Source organism: Xiphias gladius, chromosome 17, assembly GCF_016859285.1.
Source record: "Xiphias gladius isolate SHS-SW01 ecotype Sanya breed wild chromosome 17, ASM1685928v1, whole genome shotgun sequence".
NCBI classification, from domain to species: Eukaryota; Metazoa; Chordata; class Actinopteri; order Istiophoriformes; family Xiphiidae; genus Xiphias; species Xiphias gladius.
In genome coordinates, this window is record NC_053416.1 from 20,875,283 (window position 1) to 20,897,039 (window position 21,757).

Below are 21,757 nucleotides of genomic sequence, written 5' to 3' on the forward strand. Positions count from 1 at the left end.
ATGTCATCCCATGCACCATCTTTAATTTTTCCTAAAGATCCTTCAAATCTTGCTTCAATCCTTTGCTTTCTTAACACTTGAAAACTCAAATAACTGTCAACAGAGAGAGGACATGATGCCAGAAGTTTTACACGTTGACATGTTTTTACATATCAAGGTTTGATGTGATTTATGCTGATAGTAATGGGTAGATAAATGTTGTGTGGAACATAATGTTTCGAAAAAGGAAGAAAAGTTGAGAAGAGGCTCAATTTCAGTGTCTAAAACTATCATTCACAGCATAGTCGATGGTAGCAAAGTTCCAAAGTCCAAAGATTCAAAGTCAATCAGATATTGTGCGGTATCAATAACAACTAATGATACAAATAGTTATAAACTTTTGTGAAAATTGACAAAAACTGAGAGAAAACAGGTTCAGGAGACTGTAAAAACAAGGAGAGGAGTCGTGTCTGTGTGTTTCTCTCTCTCTCAGAAGCCAGGAACATGGCAGTACGCTTCCAAGGAGGACAACAGGATGTAGATGAACCAGAGGGAGAGGAAGAGGAAGAAGGTGAGGAGCTTGGCTGTCCGTGGGCCCCCGAGCTCTCCGGCCGACACACTGGGGCGCCGGCGGTAGAGCAGCACCAGCACAACCAGCAGCGCCATGATGGTGAAGAGGGTGACGGAGAAGGCCAGGGAGCCTGGGTGCACCTTGAACACCTTGCCTTTGGTCTGCCAGTAAACGGCCGCGATGGTCCACGCCACCCCAATGCCCAGGAACACATTCACTGCATTGCTGCCAGTCACGTTCCCGATGGAGGCGTCAGCATATTGGTCCTGAATGGCAGCCACTTTACTCGCAAAGGTATCTGTAAAAAAAAAGACGAACATGAGTTAAGCATTTGCACAAATCTGCCGCTGATGGAAATTGGTGGTGTTCACAGACTCTTACAGGGTCAGGGTTCACTAAAGGCCCTATTTCATCCCCACCTCTCCCAGGGACTTCAGAACAAAAATGACAGGTATTTAGTCATGTGCAACATGAAATTAAACAACTATAAAATGTCACTCTGGGGCACAAAGGGTGTCAGACAATTTAATATAAACTGAGTCATATGGAGCTTAAAAGTTGGTGGTGGTAAAAAAAACTAGTACAACTTCATAGCAAAGCACCCTTTATAAATATTTATAAGTAGTAACTAATGGATTTTTTTTTTTTAATTTTATATAATTTTATCATCTTAGGGGGAAATGTATGCCTTTATTAGACAGCGAAAGTAGAGAGAGTAGCAAGGGTAGCAAAGGTCCGGCTGGATTCAAACCAGGGACATTGTGATTCATGGTTGGTGTCTGAACCCCTCAGCCATGGCGGCTCAAAACTAATGGCTTTATTTATGAGTCATAAATAATTTACTAATGCTTTATAGATCTGTTAGAGCTCTGTTAGCCATTAATAACAACAAGTTTACAGTTGCCATATAGTGAAAAATCCCTTTGTTAATCCTGTGTTAATTAGTGAGCTTTAGAGATGCTTGTAGGCAGACTTTATTTCCTATGGACAGAGCCAAGCTAGCTGTTTCCCCCCTGATGTGTGAGTGGTATCGATCTTCTCATCTAACTCTCTGCCAGACAGCAAATAAATGCATTTCCCAAACTATTTCTTTAAGTTGCTGATAAACAGGTTTTGTCAAGTTTTCCCAGAAGGTAACAGTTCATTGGAGTAGTAATCCTTAATAAAAGATTTTTTGCGACGTGGCAATCGGAAAGTTGCACTTAAAAATGGCCTGTGACTAATCTAAAAAGAATTGGTAAAGGATTTGTTAACTTGATGGTGAGGTGTGTTTGAGAAACACACCTCACCATGTACCATACAATATTTATCTTTGAGCAACTTTTACATATTAAGACGCAATCCCAGCACCACACTGTGACTTTCCAAAGCATAGATGTCTGCCTTAGTAGATGAAAGTAAGTCACAACAAATGTAGAAAGACGATAATGGCTCTGAAACTCTCTTTCCAATAAATCAAACTTATTTTTTAGGTCTTTCTGAGGTTATCCTAATGTTGTTATTATTGCCTTCTTACAAATCTAGGGCAGCTCCCAGCAAAACTAATCTGCCAGTTTGAAGGAGAGTGTGTGGGGCTAACTGAGCTAAAACCTGTCAAAACCTAATTTTCATACTCTCTTTTGTACCTCTCTGTGGCAGTGTTTAGGACACAGCGAAATGGGAATACAATTACGCATGCATGGAGAGAATAACAACTGACACAGTGTTTGTCTTTGTTTACAGCTTATTAATGTTCAAGAGCTCTGGAAAGAATTCCTCTGACAGCACAGGGTGGCTGAGGTGACACAAGTCTCCCCAAGCAGCTGTTTCGACTGCACGGGCAAACCCCAGAGGAAACAAGTTCGATGCGAGTAGTGATAGACAGCACACACGCCCACCTGGAACAGAGGTGCCGAGGGCCACGAACACCACAGCAGTGACTGAGTCTTTGAGGCCGACGGTGCAGCCGAAATGAGAGGCCAAGTCCCCGGTCACGGCTGTCAGAATGCCAATGAGGGAAATGGACACAAAGAAGCAGGCCCAGCCATTCCAGTACTCAGTGGGTGGGACAAAAGCGAAGAGGACCTTCCAGAAAACCGTCAGGAAGTGCATAATGTAATCAAAGCAGGATGGCAAGCGTTCTTCCCCACTTTCCTCTTCATCATCGTCACCTGGCAGAGACAGAAAAGAGATGCATGGCCTGCAAAACACATGCACAGAATTGCTGCTCCCGCTTTTCTGTTGACAGATTATCTGAAGACCATATCCTGCGGCATACAAACCTGATTCAAGTTTGATCAAGCTGTGACATCACACGTCAGTTCAGAAATGCTTATTCGAACGATATTAAATCATTAAAAAGTTGGTGAAACAGTAAATAGATCCAGCGTCATGCTGTAATAAAACTTAAATAACATTTCCGACAGCAGAATCCAGCTAAGAATATACAAACCCCTGCCACATTTAAGCCATTTAACGAATGTATGGGAGCTAACCTTCTCAAATCATTGCATTAAATCTGTAAATATAGCTATGACTCAGTGATTCAGACATACTATATGTATAGACAGGCTGTGTAGTTTCTATTTATATATACACCCTCTGCATGCAAATCTGAGTGAAAGAGAGAGAAAGATGGAGAATGAGAGAAAATGAGAGAAAAGAGAGTATTAACAAAATACATCTGATACATCTCTGGTAAACCAGCTTTTAGCCCAAATGCTTTGTGCATTAGTGCAGATCTAAAAGGTTTACAAAGCCAAATGAGTGGCTTTTTAAAAGACAAAATAAAAATGGTTCATCATATCACGTACATTGAATTACTTTCTTCAGAGCCATTAACTGTTCAGGCAGATCTGGCCAGTTTAGTTTTTGTGGTGGGCCACATGAGGAATTCACCACGTCATGTATTTTTAATAAACTGGTTTTAAGAGGAGGCAGCGGGTAAGCACAGAATTGCCAAAATGTATAAAAAGGCTTTGTTTTTTAAGCTCTTTCATTTATTATGCTAAATTAGGCTTACTTTAGCCAATGTCAAACTGGAGCATTTGGGATTTTTATTAAAGAAGTACCTTAAAAAAATCAACACACACACACACACACACACACACACACACACACACACACACACACACACACACACACACACACACACACACACACATGCAGAAAAAAAGCAAACAAAAAAAACCAAAACAAAACAAGGCTGGTGAGAGGCAGCAGGTGTGCCAGATCCAGCCTGCAGGCTTAATCTTCTACAGGCACGGTCTCAGAAGGATGAACAGATGAGACATTTCAGGACACAGAGCCTCACCTGCGCTGACAGTGACAGCGCTAACAAATTGCTCTCTCCAGCTGCTGCTCCCCACCACCAGAGCCAGGTTCGTCTTCTTGATCAGCTTGTCCACTGTGCTCTGTAGATGGCCACAAAACCAAAGAAAGCAAAAGAACAGGAAGAGTTGGTAGCCATATTTCTGCTTACAGGTATGAGATGTTAAGATAGGTGACAAATTAAAGGAAAACCCTGGCTAGAGGCTCACAAATACAGTTTATGCTGGGTTTTACTTTCATTTCATTCACCAAGTCAGCACATTATTTACAGAATCTAAAGAAGGTTTTATTGGTTATTGAGGAGGTTCTCAGGATTGTTGAAGGGTGTTTTAGTGGTTGATAAGAAGGTTCTAGAGGTCCTTCAGGTTGTTCTAGGCGTTGTTTAGAAGGTTTAAATGGTCATTGAAGACGTTTTATGGATGGTTTTAGGACATTTTAGTAGTCATTAAGAAAGTTCCTGAGAACTCACTGACCACTAAAACCTTTAAGAGGTTTTAGTGGTCAGTGAGGAGGTTCTAGAGGTCCTGTAGGAGTTTCTAGGGGTTTTTAGAGATTCCAATGGTCATTGAGAAGGTTCTACATGTAGTTTTGGAAGTTTTAGTAGTCAGTGACAAGGTTCTAGAGGTACTTTAGAAAGTTCAGGGGGAACTTAGGAGGTTGTAGTGGCCACTGAGGAGGTTCTACAGGTCTTCTATGAGTTTCTAGGGGTCTTTCTGAGTTCTACCAGTGAATGAGGATGTTCTATAGGTCCACTAGGAACCTTTAGGGATTGAGAATGCTCTAATAGTCAATGAGAAGGTTCTATGAGTAGTTTGGGTCTTTTTAGTAGCCACTAAGAAGGTTACTGTGCCTTTTGGAGGTTCTAATGGTCATTTAGAACATCCTACATGTAATTTTGGAAGTTTTAGAGTTCAATGAGAAGGTTGTAGAGGTCATTTAGAAGATTTAAGGATACTTAGAGACCTTAAAAGTCCTTTGGAGGTTTCTATTGGGCCTGTAGGGGATTTTAAGGATCTTCTACGTAGTTAAACACCTAAAATGACACTGTGGTTCCCCACCACCATCAGCAAAACCCCAAATGAGGGAAGGTCCTTTTGAGGAACTCTGTCCATCCCTCCAGCAGAGTTCAAAACACTTGAAGAATTTATGACAAGGGGCACTGTGGGTGTTCTGGAGGCTTGTGGTGGAACATCACTAACACACTTTGGTTTCTTTTCCTTTAAATTGTCCCCTATCTGTACATCTTTACACTGTCATATGAGACTAGACGTACCAATGTGTTGAATTAAGGTGGAATTAACTGTGTCTCTTCTCCCACTGTGGTGCACAGATGCAGGGGAGCAAAAAACCCCACCATCCCTCAGGAAAAAGGCACTTTGCCAGCTTAAAGCTGCTTTACAGCAGTGCAAAAAATAGAGCCACGAGTATCAGCACATGATACTGGAGCCCTAAGTAATAGTAATATCATGTTACAGCCTAAATTTGGTCTTAAAGGGGCACACCACCAATTTTACACAAGAAGATCAGTTTAGTCGTTCAGAGAATTGGAGTTGGAAAATGTAGAGCCATTAGTTATGTGCACCAAACTAATAATTTATCACCCATGCCTTGTTAGATTAAAAATTAATCCCAAACAGTCATAACCAACATCATATGAAAAAACAGATACTGATGTATTTTGTGAAAAACATCAGTTTTGTCACTTTCAACTGTGAACAAATTGAATTAGGTGAAAGCAAATTAGGAGGGCAGGATGAACACTTTGCTGAGAAATAATTAAGAGAGAATACATTGTAAATGTCATGTTGTTCGGTTTGTTTATGTGCTCTCAGAGTGTCTATAAAACAGCTCAAGCATTAGAAGGCTGTGCAAGTGAAAGTCCAAAGAACTGCTGAGTAGGAATAGAAGAGGTAAATCTTTTTAGAACAAATTAAATTCTGGCATTCATCAGCCCTCGTTAGCTTGAGTTACCTTATTTGAGTTACCTTAAATTCATAAGACTCCTCAATGACCACCTCCAGCTTTGTGTGCTCTCCCAGACAGGGGCAGCCCATCTTTGACACATCCTCGGGTCCCACCACTGTCTTGTTATCATTGGTGTCTCCTAAGCAAGAGGGACAGAGGAAAAGGTGTGCAAACAATCAGCCAGTGGTTCCTAAATGGGCTTAGGAAGAGATCTGTTAAAAAATAAGATGCAGTATCTAATTGTGATGAATTCCAGTCTATGGGTGTGACTCAACAGCTTTTGTCTGAATCTCTGCTGAGCAACAGAGTAGACAATCATAATTTATATTCCTGTCCTCAGATTGATTGACAAGCAAGTGTCATCCTGAAATACATAGGCCATGAAATAAAAAGAAGCGTTCACAGGAGGAGAAAACGTGGTGAAATCAATAAAAAGCCAGATGTACCAGATGTAATGAAATTCCCTCCAGATGTTCCTGATAAAATGCATTCACAAGAATGGGGCAAACGGGAGGTCACAGTGTCCTTGACCTTTGACCTCCAAAATCTAATCAGTTCATCCTTGATTCCAAGCGGACGTTTGTGCCAGATTTGAAGAATTCCTGATATATTGCGTTCACGAGCATGGGAGGGTTAGTGCGGGGAACCCGAAAACATGGAATAGAGTTTTTTAATACACAGATATTGATTTATTTCATTGGTTACTGATTTTTTTGGATTTATGTGCTTAATTATTTATTTCCTTGCCTACTTATTAATTTAATTTAGGGAGAGATATTTTTCTTTTTTACTAGATAGTTATTTATTTATTTATTGTCTTTTTAACATATTCCAGCACTTAATTGATTAATTAATTAATTAGTCTATTTTATTAATATAAATACAGTAGGACCCATATATTCTTTGATATACTGCTGGCTTGGGAATTAAGCATATTATTTTAAACCCTGAGTCCACCAGCATAAAGCCAGACCATGAAATGCACCAAAGGGACTAAAGAGATCGCACTATAGACTTTAAATTTTGTATCAATGGATATAAACCGCACAAGCCCAAGAATTTAAATAAAATGTAAAGGAGAGTGGATGCTATCTAGAATGTATTTTGAGCCATAAAATAATGAGGAAAATCCCTGCTGCTGTAGCGTGCAGCTGTGTCCTCAACTCACCGTGTCTCTGTCCCACCTCCAGCAGGATGGGTTCCTCCAACACGATCGTAAAGGTCTTGTTCTTCTCGTACTCCTCGTCATCGATGATCTTCACATTCAACAGCTTCCTAAAAACAGAAGGGTCAAGGAACAGGAAAAGGATGGAGCCAAAGAGAGATGGGTGAATGCATTAATTACACTTATTCAAGAAATAACAGCAGCTGTCAACATGAGTTAACCTGTAGTAAGCCTTTTTTTTTTTTTTTTTTTTTACCTAATTCCTATCAAAAACAGACCCCAGGCAACCAGTAAAAGCAGCTTCTGACGCTAAGCCCATGCTTTTGTACACATTTGAATAAAACCAGTGTAGCCACAAGGTAGAGTGCCTGTACAATGAATCATGAATAAGGGCTGTTAGTTAAGAAGGTGGCAGCTCAAGATTTTAACAAGTTAAAAAATATCCTGTAGTGCAGAACACTATGTACTATATTAAAAAATTAAATGCATCTTCTTCCCGAGCACCCCACAAGAGGGCGGACTCCTTCTACAGCATTAGTTCCATTGGAGTATAAGTAAAGTGAAATAGCCCACACCCCTCCCACACATGTCAAGTTATAAGTCACGGGAAATTGAATTTTTTATTATCTTATTGTCCGTGGAAATGAAGCACTGCCTATCTACGGATGCATACAGGTTGACACAAACTCCTAACTCGACAAAATCACATAAGACTGGGGTGGCAATCCATGATTGATATATTTTCCTCAGTCCGCTTCATTCTCCTCCACTGTCACAGTGAGTCTTTCTCTCCCTCTCCTTCCATCTCCCTAATGATATGTGGGTGGCTGTCTATTTCTGTCTACACATATACACTCAGGATTTGACAACAAGCAGGAAGAGCTTTTGCTTGCAGAAGAGAAGAAGTTTATTTTAAACATGAATGATACGTCATCAGCTGTCTAATGTCAGGGAAAGTCATGCCAGTGGGAGCAAAGGGAATTGCAGCATAGCCTAGAGTCCTTACGATGGAAACAAAAGAGTTTATCTGTTAAACATGCTGTTTATTCAAGTGCTACGTGTACAGTTACAAGGTGAGTTTACCCAGAAGCATCACGGAGAGGCCTTAAAATAAAAAATGATGGTTCAGTTGCTATGGACTGTAGTCACACAGCAGCCATTTTGATATTACATCACACTTGGGGCAGATGTTGTTTGGCCTGCTGCAGTGTATCAAGAGGAACAGAATATAACTGCCAGGGATCAGACAAACATTTTCATTTCGGACACCTCAGACTAAAATACGACTGGAAATGAAGGTCTGTCAAAAAGAAGCAGGGAAGCAGTTGCACATACTGCATTAGGCTGATTAGTTGGCAATTTAAATCTAAACCTCTGCCGGAGTCTAATGCTCATTTGCACTAATTTCAAAAAAGGTGGGTGATAATAATATTATCTATTATTTTATTATTTTATATTATTTCAAGTATTTCGGAGACCTGAATGAGAATTAAGTTCACCTTGTTGAACCAGAAGAACAACAAATGAGCAACTCCAAGGAAAATTTTAAAAATATCAGGTTCAATGAAATAATCATAACTAATAATAAGTAAACATAAATAATCCCAAGGAGCTTTTATGTTCAGCTATGGCAGGGTGAAGATAACTGCATTTTAGATTCAATAAATAATTCAGTGAATATACAAGAACTATGACCTTACGACAATGTCCCGTGGAAGTCAGGAAGGCTCATGGGTACTGTAGTATAAGCACAAATCAACATACCAAACTAGTAGCAGTACTGTTGTTAAGATATCTGCATAACATGATTCGGAGTTCCAGCAGGTAACACCCTGTGAAACCACAATTTGGCATTGATCTTGTCATCTAACTGTAAGCAAGAATGAAAAAAGCATATTTCCCACAATATCAAACTATCCTTTAAAAATTGGAGATAAATATAAGAGTTTGTAATTTTTGTCCAAGTGTCTCCACATATGAAGAGCTGGAAATGGTCACTGTTAGCACCACCCTCATGAACCTGAATAGCACCACCCAGCTCTGCTTCCTGAGCTCCTAATTTCTGCAGCTCATTGCAACGGGCACAGTTGGACTCTGAATAGCTCTCACTCACGACATATCACATTTCTCTGTGTATCAGCCATCTCTTCATTCCTGCGATAGTTTCGGAGAAGTCAAAGTGGGTAACATATCCTGCTATTGTATCTGTCACACACACACGTAAGGGAGAGGACTGTACTGTCTGAGCTTTGAAGACTAATCTCTATTCTACTTGAGATAAACCTGTAGAGGGCATCTCACATTTTCTGAGAGTTTCGAGTTTTTATATGCTTCATTTGCAAATTAATTAGCTGGACTAACCTGGATAACCCGAGAAAAGAGAACATGAGCTAGGGTTCTAGGATTGTATGGCTCTGTGTTTGAGACTGTCACCTCTAGAAAGGAGGACCGGGCCGCTGTGATTCTTAAAGTAGCTCCAGACCTGTGTTATTTGGAGTTTCCCTCTCCTCCACATTCTGCTTTGGTTTGGTAAGGATGCTCCAGTTTCCACCCACGGTCAAAAGACATATACAGTAAGTCATGAGGACTGGAGACTCCAAACTGCCTACAGGCAGAGTGTGAGTGATTTTATGCCTCTACAGTAAGTTCACCCTGGGAGATTACCTCTGCCTTCTACCCTCTGCATGCTGGGACAGGCTCCAACCATCCTGAGACCCTGGCAAAAATGAAGCCACCCAGGGAGAATGAGTGAATGCATAAAGAGTGTGCATGACACGACTGAAAGGGGCACTACCATTCAGTAAAAGAACCGTGAATCAAACGTGTGTGTCAGCTCCTATCTGCCATGCTGAAGTGCCCCTTGAGCAAGACACTGGGTCTCAGCCACCTCCAGAGAGACTGCAGCTAAGCTGTATATGAAGAAATGTTTTTCATGTCTGCAGCAGATAAAATACAATTATTTTGTCTCCACTATGATGTGTTATTAGGATATTATGTACATATTTATATGGAAACAAAGGGATTTTGACATTGATAATGATATATGACCCTACCTATGATAACTTGTACTTAAGAAAAATTGTGTGGCAGTACAACAGTGAAGGGCTGGCTGCTTTATGACATCAGAATGAATGAACACAGGAAGAGAAGAGTGTGACGAGAAGAAACTCAATATGTAACACAACAAGCCTCTGTGAGGTGCTTTGAGCTGAATGCTAATGTCAGCATGCTAACATGTGCAGAGTGACAATGCTATCATGCTAATGTTTAGCAGGTATGATATTTACCATTGTAACACTGAACTAGTTTGCAGTATTACTCCGGTAGTCTTGGTTCACTCGTTTTCTGTTCAACAGCTGTACAGAATACCACAGGTGAGGTTTTAACCGCTCCGAATGTGTTGACGCGTGTGACTCTGATGCTCCTCTTCCATCCATGTTTGTCAGGAAGTTCAGGATGTTATCGATCCTGACTGAATTAGGCATGAGAAATACAGAATATCAGCGTATTGATTTCCCTTTTCAGAAGTGATCTCCTCACATCTCTTTCGTCTTAGCTTATGTAACTGCCCCCGTTATTCACTTCAGCCTCAACTAGTGTATAGTGCCACACATTTTGAGGCGCTAACATAAACAGATACCAGAGGAAGCTACATACAAGCATCAAAGGGTCTGTGCAGATCTTCTCTAATCCATAAACACAGACTGTAAAATGGTTCTTTATGTCAGCCTGTTTATTTTGGCTGAGAGGTTTGTATCTGAACATCATAAGCTATTTACTGCAGTGCAGAATTTAGATGGCAAATTATTATTTAACTGAACGCCTACACTTTAAACCATCCTTCCTGGCTCTGTGTCAAAAGCTTAAAAACGTGGCTTCTTCCTCTTTTGCTCCTCTGCATGCTCAAATATCGACGGGCACAGGCAGATGTACACAGTCACAAGGGCACACAAAGCCAGAGACACTGTAACAAAGACACATAGCTGCCTGCAGGCCTGCTGCTGAGTGTCAGCTCTTTGTCCTGATAGCCTGGGGAAACACTTGGGTAAGAAAAGCCGGCTCGGTTTGAAGTATGAAGTTTGGCAGCCTCCTGAGCAGGAAGGAGCACAGGTATGCCGTTAACACAGAGCATGTGCAAGCTCGTCTGCTCAGAGACAAAAACACACACATGCTGTAGATGTGCACCTAAAAAAGCTGAAAGGCTTTGAGATGATGAAGCAAAGACACACAGCGATGGGGTTTCACCTGCATCTTTTAAAAGGATAGACTGAGCGCTCCAAATTAAACAGCCTCATAAAAAATTCAATCTGACTCGAGCATCTAAAGTAGCATAAAGCAGGAAGAAAATGTGATCTTTTTGGAAGAACTGAGCACTTGAAAATCTGTTCAACTGGAGAACTTTGGCTCGATGGCTCTACACCAGATGTAATAAATGCCTTTGTGTCGCAAGTAAGCTGCTGCGACTTATCCCAACTGGACCTGGCAATTCTGACTCAAGGTCTTGGTCAAAGCTTTCTACCTTTCCCATTGTGTTTCTTTTCACTGGCTTTCTGGTGGCAAACTGCCCTGCTCCTGGGGATCCTGCTTTCCACAGTCCTTCCTCTCCTGCAGCATGGCAACTGTGGCGGAAAGCATGAGTCCAGATAATATAGAGTGTGCAGATGCTTGCGTCACTGTCAGCTTGCTACAGTCTGAAGAACAGTCTTGGCTCAATAGGTGAGGATTTTATCTAATGCTCAGTCTCTATTCGAGTGCAGATACAAGCTGCCCACCTCTCATCTCATATTGTTACACCCTGTTGTCTCATTAACTGCATCTTCTGTAGCCCTTTGCACTATGCTGGGAACTTTTGGGACTCATTTAACCCCTCTTCACTCTCTTTAATTGCTTTTGAGGCTCAAGAAGCTCTTTTTTAGTACCCCTTCGGAGCGACATTTTGTTTGATGTGGGTATTAAGTGGAATCAGCACACAGACACACACACACATACACCCTTAATGATACACCCAGGCAAACGTGCTAAAAGCAAGCAAACACACAGACAAATGTGCATGAGCAAACTGACAAAAACACAGACAAATATATTCAAATTTCACCTGCACTGCGAGAAAAAAAAAAGACAAATAGGAGGCTCTGCATCCTCTGTGACACCATATATTCACCTGGCTTTCCTCCCACTCAGCCGACCTACACAACACACCCACACACGAGCCCTAAAATCGTCTTCACACAGACGGATTCATCTGACACATTTTATTCCTTTGTTTTATTCTTTGGTGTACTGTAAATCATTTTATTTTTTAAGTAAGAAAACAAATCACAGCTGTGGATAATATCCAGACTCTTTGCTCATTAAACAAAAACACTACAACGAGTGTACTCATCATTCAGCCAACCTTACCACACAGCGTTTAAGAGAAAAGCTGGTAGAACATCATACTTTCGCCCTTCCTCCCTGCTCTCTTTATTAGCCGCTCTGCCGCTGCGTCCATGAATCCTTTTGTCTAAATTATCCCACAGGCTTCATTACATGCACCTGTTTCAGTAGCTGCTCAACCCTCATCCTGTCCTTGTTTCTGTGTGAGTCACCAGTCTGATTTTCTTTCCTCTGCCCTGTCACTCACACACACATTGTTTTCTGCAGTAGTTTTCATTGCTCTGCAATACAATGAACTCCCATATAACCTGCACAGAAATACCAAACCTCTGCCTGTTAATTCTGCATTCATTCATCGAGAGCTGCTACTGTGCTTTTTCTACTTCTCCTTCTTTCTCATCAGCCACAATGTTTCATTATCTGCCTCACAATTATACCCTCTTATCCTCCCACATCGTTCCTCTGAAAGATCTAAACTTCTCAGTGTGAAAGTATCCATGACTCATAAAAGTAGTCTTTTTCTCTTTTTGGGGTGAATAGACAATCTACAGTAATCTAGCACGACTGTTTAACATACAAATGTGTGGGCTGTGATGTTTGATCAAGTCATTAGAAACAACAACAACAACAACTACAAAAAGAATTGCCACTCACATGGTCTCATCGTTCTGAAACTCCAGCTTCCCAGACACCTCCTCGTAGTCCTCCCCAGCCTTGGCAGTGCCCTCGATGGTGTGGTAAGGCACCGCTACCTTCCCCCTCGCCCCGGACGTCCGGTGAACCTTCACCTGCATGTTGCCGATGCTCTCGCTGACCCTCGTGGAGTTACTCTCAAACGTAAAAATGCCAGCGTGGTCGTCATCATAGATGGTAACCGTGGCGGTGTGAGCATTGCCCAGGGCTGCCTTTGGAGGAATGTGGGAGGAGACGCCCACTGTGCTGTTGCTGGAGGTGATAGAGTTTGGCTCCAGGATGGAGACCTCAGCTCTATGTACGATACGTGGGTTACTAAGGCGCACGTAGAAGTGCTCATCCTCTTCAAAAATGTCATCATCAATAACACCAACAGTGAATTCTTTCGTCGTCTCACCAGGCTTGAATACCAAAGTGCCCTCAGCAAACTCATAGTCTGAGCCTGCGTTGGCAGTCCCATCCTCTGTGCGGTAGTCCACCTGTGTGGTACGGGAAAAGAAAGCAACTTTATTAAATATTTGGTTAATGTAGTTATAATAAAATGCTGAACTATTAATATTTTTTATGCCTCAAACAGTTAAAGTTGATTCTAAAATGTCACTGAGCCTTTAAAATATTCCTATCATTACTTTGTTCCTTACTTTCACCGTGCAGCCACTTTCTCCTCCATGCCGGCTCACTGACAGCTTTAGTGAGCCGCAATTCTCAAAGCATTGGTAGTGACAGGGATCAAACTGCAGGTAGATGGTGTTGGGATCTTCCTCCTGCCCACTGGCCTCATGACAGCTCACCACCTTCCTGGCCTGGTCAGCGGCGTGCTTTTTCAAGATGTTCCCAGCTCCGATCATCATGCGTGTGGCTTGAATACGATAGAAGGCCCGACTCTTCTGTTGCTGGACTAGTACTTGGTAGTTGGCCATCTCAATCAGCTGCTCCATGTCCTTCTCCGGATGCCTCTGCTTTAACTCTTTCAGAGTGCGAGCCATCTCCCGTCGGGCCTCTTCCTCTTGATCTTGCTCCACGCTCATTCCTCTGCCTTCCTCCACCCCCTCCAGCATCCCATCCAAAGCCTCTTTGGGATGAGTGTGGGAGTTCATGCCTTGGCCGTCCATCTCCAAGTCCATTTTAGTGAACATGGCATCTCCTTCTGACTCAATGATAATGCCACGGGTCTTGTCAGCACGATAACGCTTGTGGACGTATTTGTAGAAGAGCAGGCGCCGGTCTGCGACCCAGGCTTGCAGCACACAGAGAGGGAAGAAGAGGAAGGTGAGGACTGCCTCCCAAACCTCCACCTCTCCGGGGGTGAACACAGACAGGATGAGATACAGCCAGATGTAGGCGAACACACTCCAGGCAGCAGTGACAAAAAACACCCGCAGGTGCTTTATCTTGCGGGTTTCATTTTCTGGCACCACATAGACACAGATAGCGATGATAATGAACATGTTGAATGCAGCGCTACCCACGATGGTACTGGGACCCAGAGCTCCAGCCTCAAAATTATGGCCGATCACTTCGATGACAGACAGCAAGATCTCTGGTGCTGATGAGCCTAGCGCCATCAGGGTCAGGTTGGATACCGTCTCATTCCAGATTCGCACAGTAGTTGTCGTTGTCTCACCGTTGGGCTTCTTGATGGTGATCTCCTTTTCCTGAGAGGTGATGACCTCGATAGATGACATAAAGCGGTCTGCGATGATGGACATACCCAGGAACATGTATATAAGAGCTGCAAAGTAAACAATGGCGCGTGCCACCTTGTCACCCACCGCAGGGTTTTGGGGGTTCCACATGGGCAGCACCACACCCTCAGAGCAGTTATCTTCACTGGAGCAATTGCCTGTTCTGCTGCCAGTATCTTCATGGCTGGCACTGCCCTGGGAAAAATGTGTGACTCCAGGGAGCAGAACAAGCAGAAGAGAGATGAACATACATGGGGTGACAGGTGGAGAGCAGTTCAGGATACGCTTGTGCAGTAACATGGTGAGGTGATGATGCTTGGAGTCTTCTGATGTTCAACCCACGTCACATGTGAAGGTCTATACAAACCTCTAAAAGACAGCAGAAAAAGAAATTGCATGGAAAATATTCATCATATAGAGTTCTGTTCTTGAAGTAAACTCTAGGAGGAAAGGGTTAACATCACAAGTCCTCACAGTCATGCTCTTTTGTATGCAAATGAAGTGGGATCCAACAGTTTGGTTGGTGCGAGATTGGAAAAGCAAAAATATTGGCTCCTACTAATCATTGAGTCACTGGTATTGAACTACCTTGTCAAACTCCCACGTATTTAATGTGGTCACTGTGTGCTACGCAGCAGTAAAAATGTTACCCTCTGCACCTGTAGTATTGAGGGAAACACTGACTCAGTCCACCATGTTCTGTCAAGTTAGATGGGATTCCAAAAATAATCTTCACTGACAATGACAAGAAAAGAGCAGGTGTTCAGAGGAAGCCCAGACCTCCGGATATAGATATTATAAGATTATTTAAAGGAGAAACAACCCTGGTCTCTCACAGAAGTGCGGCATACCTCTCAGCTCTAGACTGTCATTTACTGTTTAGTGCTAAAAAAATGTACTAAACACTTTTCCCCATTTCATATAAGCAATTTAAAGTATGGGACAACTTAAAATAATTTCGCAGTGGTTTTCTTGGCATCATTATGAGCGTCTTAATAGTTTGGGTGAACCACTGAGGGAGTGTAGCATCAGTGTTCTCCAGAGGATTAACATCTGCATCAGTGTGAACAGAGAGAAAAAGAGGAAAGAAACACCAAGGAATGTAATTGAGTGCTTCCTAATTAAAATTTTAAGAGCATCTCTAGCTCAAAAATAGGTTGCCTACCTGAAGCAGAAGAGATCTGACAATGCTTTATGTACAGCTCATGCTCTCACTGACATGCAGCAGAAAAAGCTGCAATCTTCACTCTGACCTGCATAACACAAGTGCACGTTTTCCACCAGTTTCCCTCGGTTTCCTTCAGGGTGAAGCTGTGCTGCACAGCTGTAGGAATTAAGTTGCCAATTTTTTGTTTGTTTGTTACCTTGACTGTACTTGTGCAACAACAGCTTTATGCGACAACTCAACACCTGTCTGCTAAGTGAAAAGATCAGCACCATGGACAGCAACTCTTGCAACAAGCAGGAGGAACCAGTGATAGATGAAGTGTGACCATCCATATTCAACAAAGACATTTCAGACATTCCTGATACAGAGAGTTGGAAGCTTTAAAAGCTTTGAGATGAATCGTAAGTAATATTAAAGCCAAGATTACAAGATGTGTACGTCATGTAGTTTAGAGAGAATTAAATATTCCACAGCAATGTCATGTTGACCCCCATCATTTTTCAACAATGATATAATATAATATAGCTTTCCTCTGGCAAACAGCCCTGCACAAATTTTGAGTGGGTGATGTTTCTATGGTAAAAGCAAACTCTCTCCAACTGGTGGGAATGCAAGGATAAAGCTTTTTTTTTGGACGATACTAAAGAGACGAAAGGTGTCCTTTCTAGTGGTGTCATCCACTGTTCATTGAAAAACACTCCTTGCTGAGATCACCAGGTAGCAACACGCTAACAAGGGAACTTACTTTTAGAGTTACTCTGTCGTGCTTACCTGAAGAATACAGGAATGTCTACTACTCCACACAACAACTCAGGCTGAAGGTTTTTCACTTTACTTTGATAATATGCAAATCTTGAGTCTTACCAAAGACATTTCCTAGATTCTGAGGGTGCAACCTCCCCCCAGTGGAACTCCACCAGTCCAAAAGCACAATTCTCTGCACTGCACTTCTGATATCTAATATTTATTCTTTTTTTAAAAGAGCATTCTCACTTCAGCTGCTGACAAGCCCACTAAGATGTCACTTTTCAATTTCATACAGTTTTTGTTATTTTCAATCATTCCAAAATTACCAAAATATTTAAACAAAAAACAAAACAAAACAACCCTGACCCAAATAAAATGTTGACGACCTTATTCTCAGACATTTTCCTGTTTGGTAAGCAGGGGTCTCAGGCTGGGAAGTAAACACATAATGAGTCACACTCTGATACTTTGATGCCAGCACTGGACTTGTGAGTGAAGGATTTTTTTTGGGTTTTTTTTAATGGTGGCAGTCTCAATTAGTAAGATGACTCCTTATAAATGTCGTTTCCACTATCTTGGGAATGAAAAGTCATAAAAATAACAAACAGGATGAAAATGAAACAGAAGCAATGTGTAAACAAAAGAGGAAAACGACTGTTAGCAGAAAAACATCCCTTGTGTTGAGCAAAAAAAAAAAAAACACAATCGGTAAGCAGAAATCTAAGGAAGGATGACAAGTACAGTTGGTTCGCATGCGGGTATGAGCTCCAGAGCCCAGCAGAATGGGGAAAAATCAAGATGCCCCTGCAAGAATATGCTCCATGTGTTAGTTTATATTTCCTATTTCCAATATTCTAAGAGACCGTTACTCACCTGGGTGCAGTTGCCAGTGAGTCAGCTCAGTGTGGAAGTTGTGGCCTCAGGAGATGAACTTATCTTTCATATCGCTCTGTGGAAAGACAGGTTCTCTTAAATTAACCGATTGTTAAGAGAGTTTTAAAATCCGCCGGAGAGGATTCCACATCGGACAGTTTTAAGAAGCTCATTAAAAGCTGGATATGTCGGACTGTAGATTTAGCAACTGGAGTGAAAATACACATAAAATGTCACTCTCCAGACTAGAGACATTTCAAAATGTTGAGTTACGAACGATTTTAGCCAGACAGCTAGATTACTGGACATTACAGATGCAAGGGGGAAAAAGCCGATTATCCCATTAGGTAGGCTGTGCATGAGAGACAAACAGACCGGTCCGTTCGGTGCGCACAACAGTCCCATAGATACTTACAGAAAGCCCCGAATCGCAGCTGGACCCCGGTCACAGCGTGGCCACCCTGCACCAGTTCAGCAGAGGAAGACACCCCGTGTGCCATTCACACGGCGGCTGGTGTAATGGTGTTGGCTTGTTGCGCTGGTGTCTTGACGCGTAGCTTTCCACGGTGCCTCCTCGCTGTGTTTTTTTTTCCTTACAGGAGCCCCTGCTCAGCAAACTTAACACTGTCGGATGAGTTCCTCTTATCAAATTCTCCTCGTTCCAGCGCGGCGACACCTTCCGCGGAGCTAAGTAATTTTTTCAAAAACCACAATGCATTCTCAGCTTTATCCTCTCCAGGCTACGTGCGATTGTGTTGATGCGTAAAATAATAAATTAAATTACTGGATCTGTCCTCATTCGTCCCGCTTGTATCAGTCGGAAATTCTTCAAAATTGACAATTTATAAAAGGCTTTCAGGGGTGTTTTGGTTTTTTGTTTTTTGTTTTTAAATCCGAAAAATAAACTGAGTGAAAAAATTCTCTTGCTTTTCTGTCTGAGCTGGAAACGCAAAGAACCAAACTGGACTGCACATGAGAGTAGGCGTGAATGAATGGTGAAGGATTGAGAGGACGCAAACCGCACAATAAACGGATCAGGACAAGATGGATATCAAGCAGAGGGATGGTGGCAGACAAGAGAGAGGAGTGTGGTGTTATGCAAATGGAGGTCTTGTCTTACTCTTGCGATGGGCAGCATTGGCACAAGAAACGATGGGCGAGATGAAAAAGCAGTAACACCGCAGAAACAGGGGAGGAGACGTTCAGAAGCAGCGCTACACGCACGCCTGGTCCTCCTGACTGCGCATCAGGAGTCTAGGATGAATGACCATTTCACTCCAAAATCCTCATATTATGCCCATTGTCGTTATCACCAGCACAGATAACGCGCTGGAAGCTACAAGCGAGAGATCTGATCCTGGTTTTGAGACTCAGAAATCCCAGATGTTGTTGCCTGTGAGTCTGTTGTGGGTTGGTGGTTTGATTGTTGTTATAGCCTGGATGCTTACAGACAGAGATGTACAACGGAAAAAAACACACACATATGAAATGATTTTTTTTGCTGTGAAACTTTATGATACACTTTATAATAAAACTTGTAGAAGTTAGGAACCAGATGCGTTATTTGGGGGGAAAAAAAAAAAAACTAAACTAAGAAAAAAAGAAAAAAAGGAGGAGGAATATAGAAGTCTATGGGCTAGTTTTAGCAGCCCTATCCATATTGCTCATAACACACTGCCAAACGAGATTCTTCCACTGGTGAAAAATAGATAGACAGCTTGGCCACTTCGATGTCTGCCACCAGTCGGGTGAAAAACTAAACATGAAGGTCAGTCTCCTTGTCAGGAGTCGACTGACGTCACCTGTGGATCTAAAGTCTGAGAAAATAAGTTGGGCCTGAGACTAGTTAACAGAAAACCTGCGTTATAAACAATAGGCAGGGGATTTGAAAGACGAAAGCACTCAAGAGCCAGAGATGGTCTAATGAAAGATGCCACTGAGTTGCATCAAGGGAACTGTAAAGACCCCTGAGAATGCTAACAAGCCCACAGGTAGTATGTAAGCGTGGATTTATGTTTACAGTTATTCAGTGTAAACATGCTGACATTCGGAATAATAGAATTAGCATGCTCACAAGCTTAGTCATTTCAAAGTGCATGTGAGGGTGACGGGGATTCGGCTTTCAGGCAGCAACTGAAATATTCAGCTAGTGGGAATTTTGGCCCATCAGGTGATCCCCAGCATCATCAAGATTCATCCTCCGGGTGCCATGAATGTGTAACATCTACCAATCGTTGACTCTGGAAGTGTTGGACCGCAATGTGACAAAACAACATCGCCATCCCTAGAGCCACACTGCTAGCAAAGCTAATAGTATCGCTTTCATTTGGATAAAATTCATTTAGCTTTTATTGGCGGATGATTGCCTGTAATGATGGTGGAAGGGAGGCTGCAGATTACCCACCTGACGGGATGATTATGGCAAGCCTCGGAGAGGAATAAAGGAGCTTACACCGAGATCTGGAGGACAGAAAGCACCGGAGGAGGGGAAAGCACCCTACACACCATGAGGAGGAGCAGCACACTGGAATCTTCTGCTGCTGCGGAGAGGACTTGCTGAAATGCTGAAACCAGTGGAAGGTTCACATTGCTACCTGTGGAACCACTATGTTCATTCCAACACATCCTGTACTCTGTATATAAAACAGATGACTGTCCAGTACGCTCACCTGAAACCTCCCACTGACACACTGTGTTTCTTTAACGCAAGAGAGAAATTCTAAACATCATTCACCCTCATTCATTTCAAGTGACTGACCCCTTTGTGTTGTAAATGTGTGAGAGAGGTTAAATGACAACAGAAATTCCATACATTTGAATTAACATAGAGAGGCACATTCAAACACATTCAATTGGATTCAGTACGTGACTGAGTGTGAATACATAAATGTGATTTAACTTTTAATTGAAAACTACCACTGAACAACTCTTAGAACTACTCACCACTTCTCTGTTCATCTTTGCAAGATCATCCTTTTGAAATACGGAACAGCACCACACACACACACACACACACACACACACACACGCACACACACACACACACACACACACACACACACACACACACACACACACACACACACACACATTATCGCATTCTCCATGTGTTCAAATGAGCTGATGTATGTCAATTACAGGTCAGTCTCTATCTAGCCCTCATATTTCAGGCCCTGTAATTCAGCACCATGGACAGCACCTCGGACCTTCTCCAACACAGAATGATGGTAAACAAAATATGGGACATTGGTTGGAAATAACAACAAAACTAAAAATGGTTTGAAACCACGTGTAAAATCTATACGGGGGTAAATTGGAGGGGTTCAGTTGACTTATCACTCGTAATAATCTCTCCCATGCCATTATTGGTGAGAAAAAGGTTTCTTGCGTATGGGAGGGACAGCAGGAGAGTCCAGTAACTGCTGGAAATTGCGGACCCCAGTTTTCTGATGTAATATAAGAGAAATTTGTGTTGTTGCAGCCAGAAGCTAAAGCTTTTGTGATTCAGTTCATGTAAAGCAGCTTCTCAGTCCTCTGTGATTTCTACTCCATCTGTGCCCTCTGGCCTAGGACTCCAGCTCTTTGATGCATTTTGTTGGGCTGCTCGTTGCATCAAAATATAAACAATTATTGTTACAAGAAACTCATTTTGTTGTCTCTCACCGTGACATACAAGTCTGGTCTTTTGCAGAACTTTTACATGTGATAAAAATGCAAAAGTTACCCCAAAAATGCATCCCTAAAACTTCTTCTTACAGCATGTAGTTTTCCTGCCTTTAAGTGCTCTCGGCAAACTGACTGAATTCCTTCTAGCTTAGTTGGAGTTATGTTGATCCTGACCTTTGACCTTCTGTGTAAAAAGTCAATGGAAAGAGGATTCATGAGAATTAAAACTTGAATTGCAGAATTCTAGAGAATGAAGGCAGAAATATAACTCAGCAAGTGAGGATGGCAACAGGTGGCTGACAAAACAGCTGCTGTACTGGTTTTCCTTTGAAAAAAAAAAACCTATCAAAAAAAGACATGTATCTTTATTAGCACTTACAAAGACTGAAAATGCGTACATTCCTCAGGCAACTTAAGAAAAAAGTACATCAAGGTATCACTTTTTCCTCTATGAAGACATCGCAAACTGTTTCAGTTTACAGAAGTTTTCTTTTTTTAAATTTCTTTTACGTTGGTACCAGCAGCCTCGGGGGGTGTTGGAAATGACAAGTAAATTACCT

The 21,757-nt window shown here is 42.1% G+C and overlaps 1 protein-coding gene across 7 annotated transcripts; it reads right to left on the reverse strand.

Annotated features, from left to right (window-relative positions):
• Positions 1-468: 468 nt before the first annotated feature.
• On the reverse strand, positions 469-14,899 carry slc8a4a (solute carrier family 8 member 4a). 7 transcript variants are annotated; one of them, XM_040150646.1, is made up of 9 exons: positions 13,700-14,875; positions 13,020-13,537; positions 7,009-7,099; positions 6,095-6,119; positions 5,845-5,960; positions 3,843-3,942; positions 3,233-3,235; positions 2,428-2,700; positions 469-848 (listed from the first exon to the last, which is right to left on the reverse strand). In XM_040150646.1, exons 1-9 carry the CDS (start codon positions 14,852-14,854, stop codon positions 469-471), a joined length of 2,661 nt encoding a protein of 886 aa, XP_040006580.1. In that variant the 5' UTR covers positions 14,855-14,875. The 7 variants fall into 7 exon arrangements, with proteins under 7 accessions (XP_040006580.1, XP_040006575.1, XP_040006578.1 ...); XM_040150641.1 differs by lacking the exon at positions 6,095-6,119 and having other exon boundaries at positions 5,845-5,963; positions 6,993-7,099; positions 13,700-14,899; XM_040150644.1 differs by lacking the exons at positions 3,233-3,235; positions 6,095-6,119 and adding an exon at positions 6,935-6,959 and having other exon boundaries at positions 3,831-3,942.
• Positions 14,900-21,757: the final 6,858 nt, after the last annotated feature.

Excerpts from the sequence above, each read along its gene's own strand:
- slc8a4a (XM_040150640.1), bottom strand. The coding sequence starts at position 14,854 with ATGTGGAACCCCCAAAACCCTGCGGTGGGTGACAAGGTGGCACGCGCC. Across the intron at positions 13,538-13,699 it reads AAAGTGGCTGCACGGTGAAA|GTGGACTACCGCACAGAGGA; the intron begins GTAAGGAACAAA and ends CGTACCACACAG. Across the intron at positions 849-2,427 it reads CCTCGGCACCTCTGTTCCAG|ATACCTTTGCGAGTAAAGTG; the intron begins GTGGGCGTGTGT and ends TTTTTTTTACAG.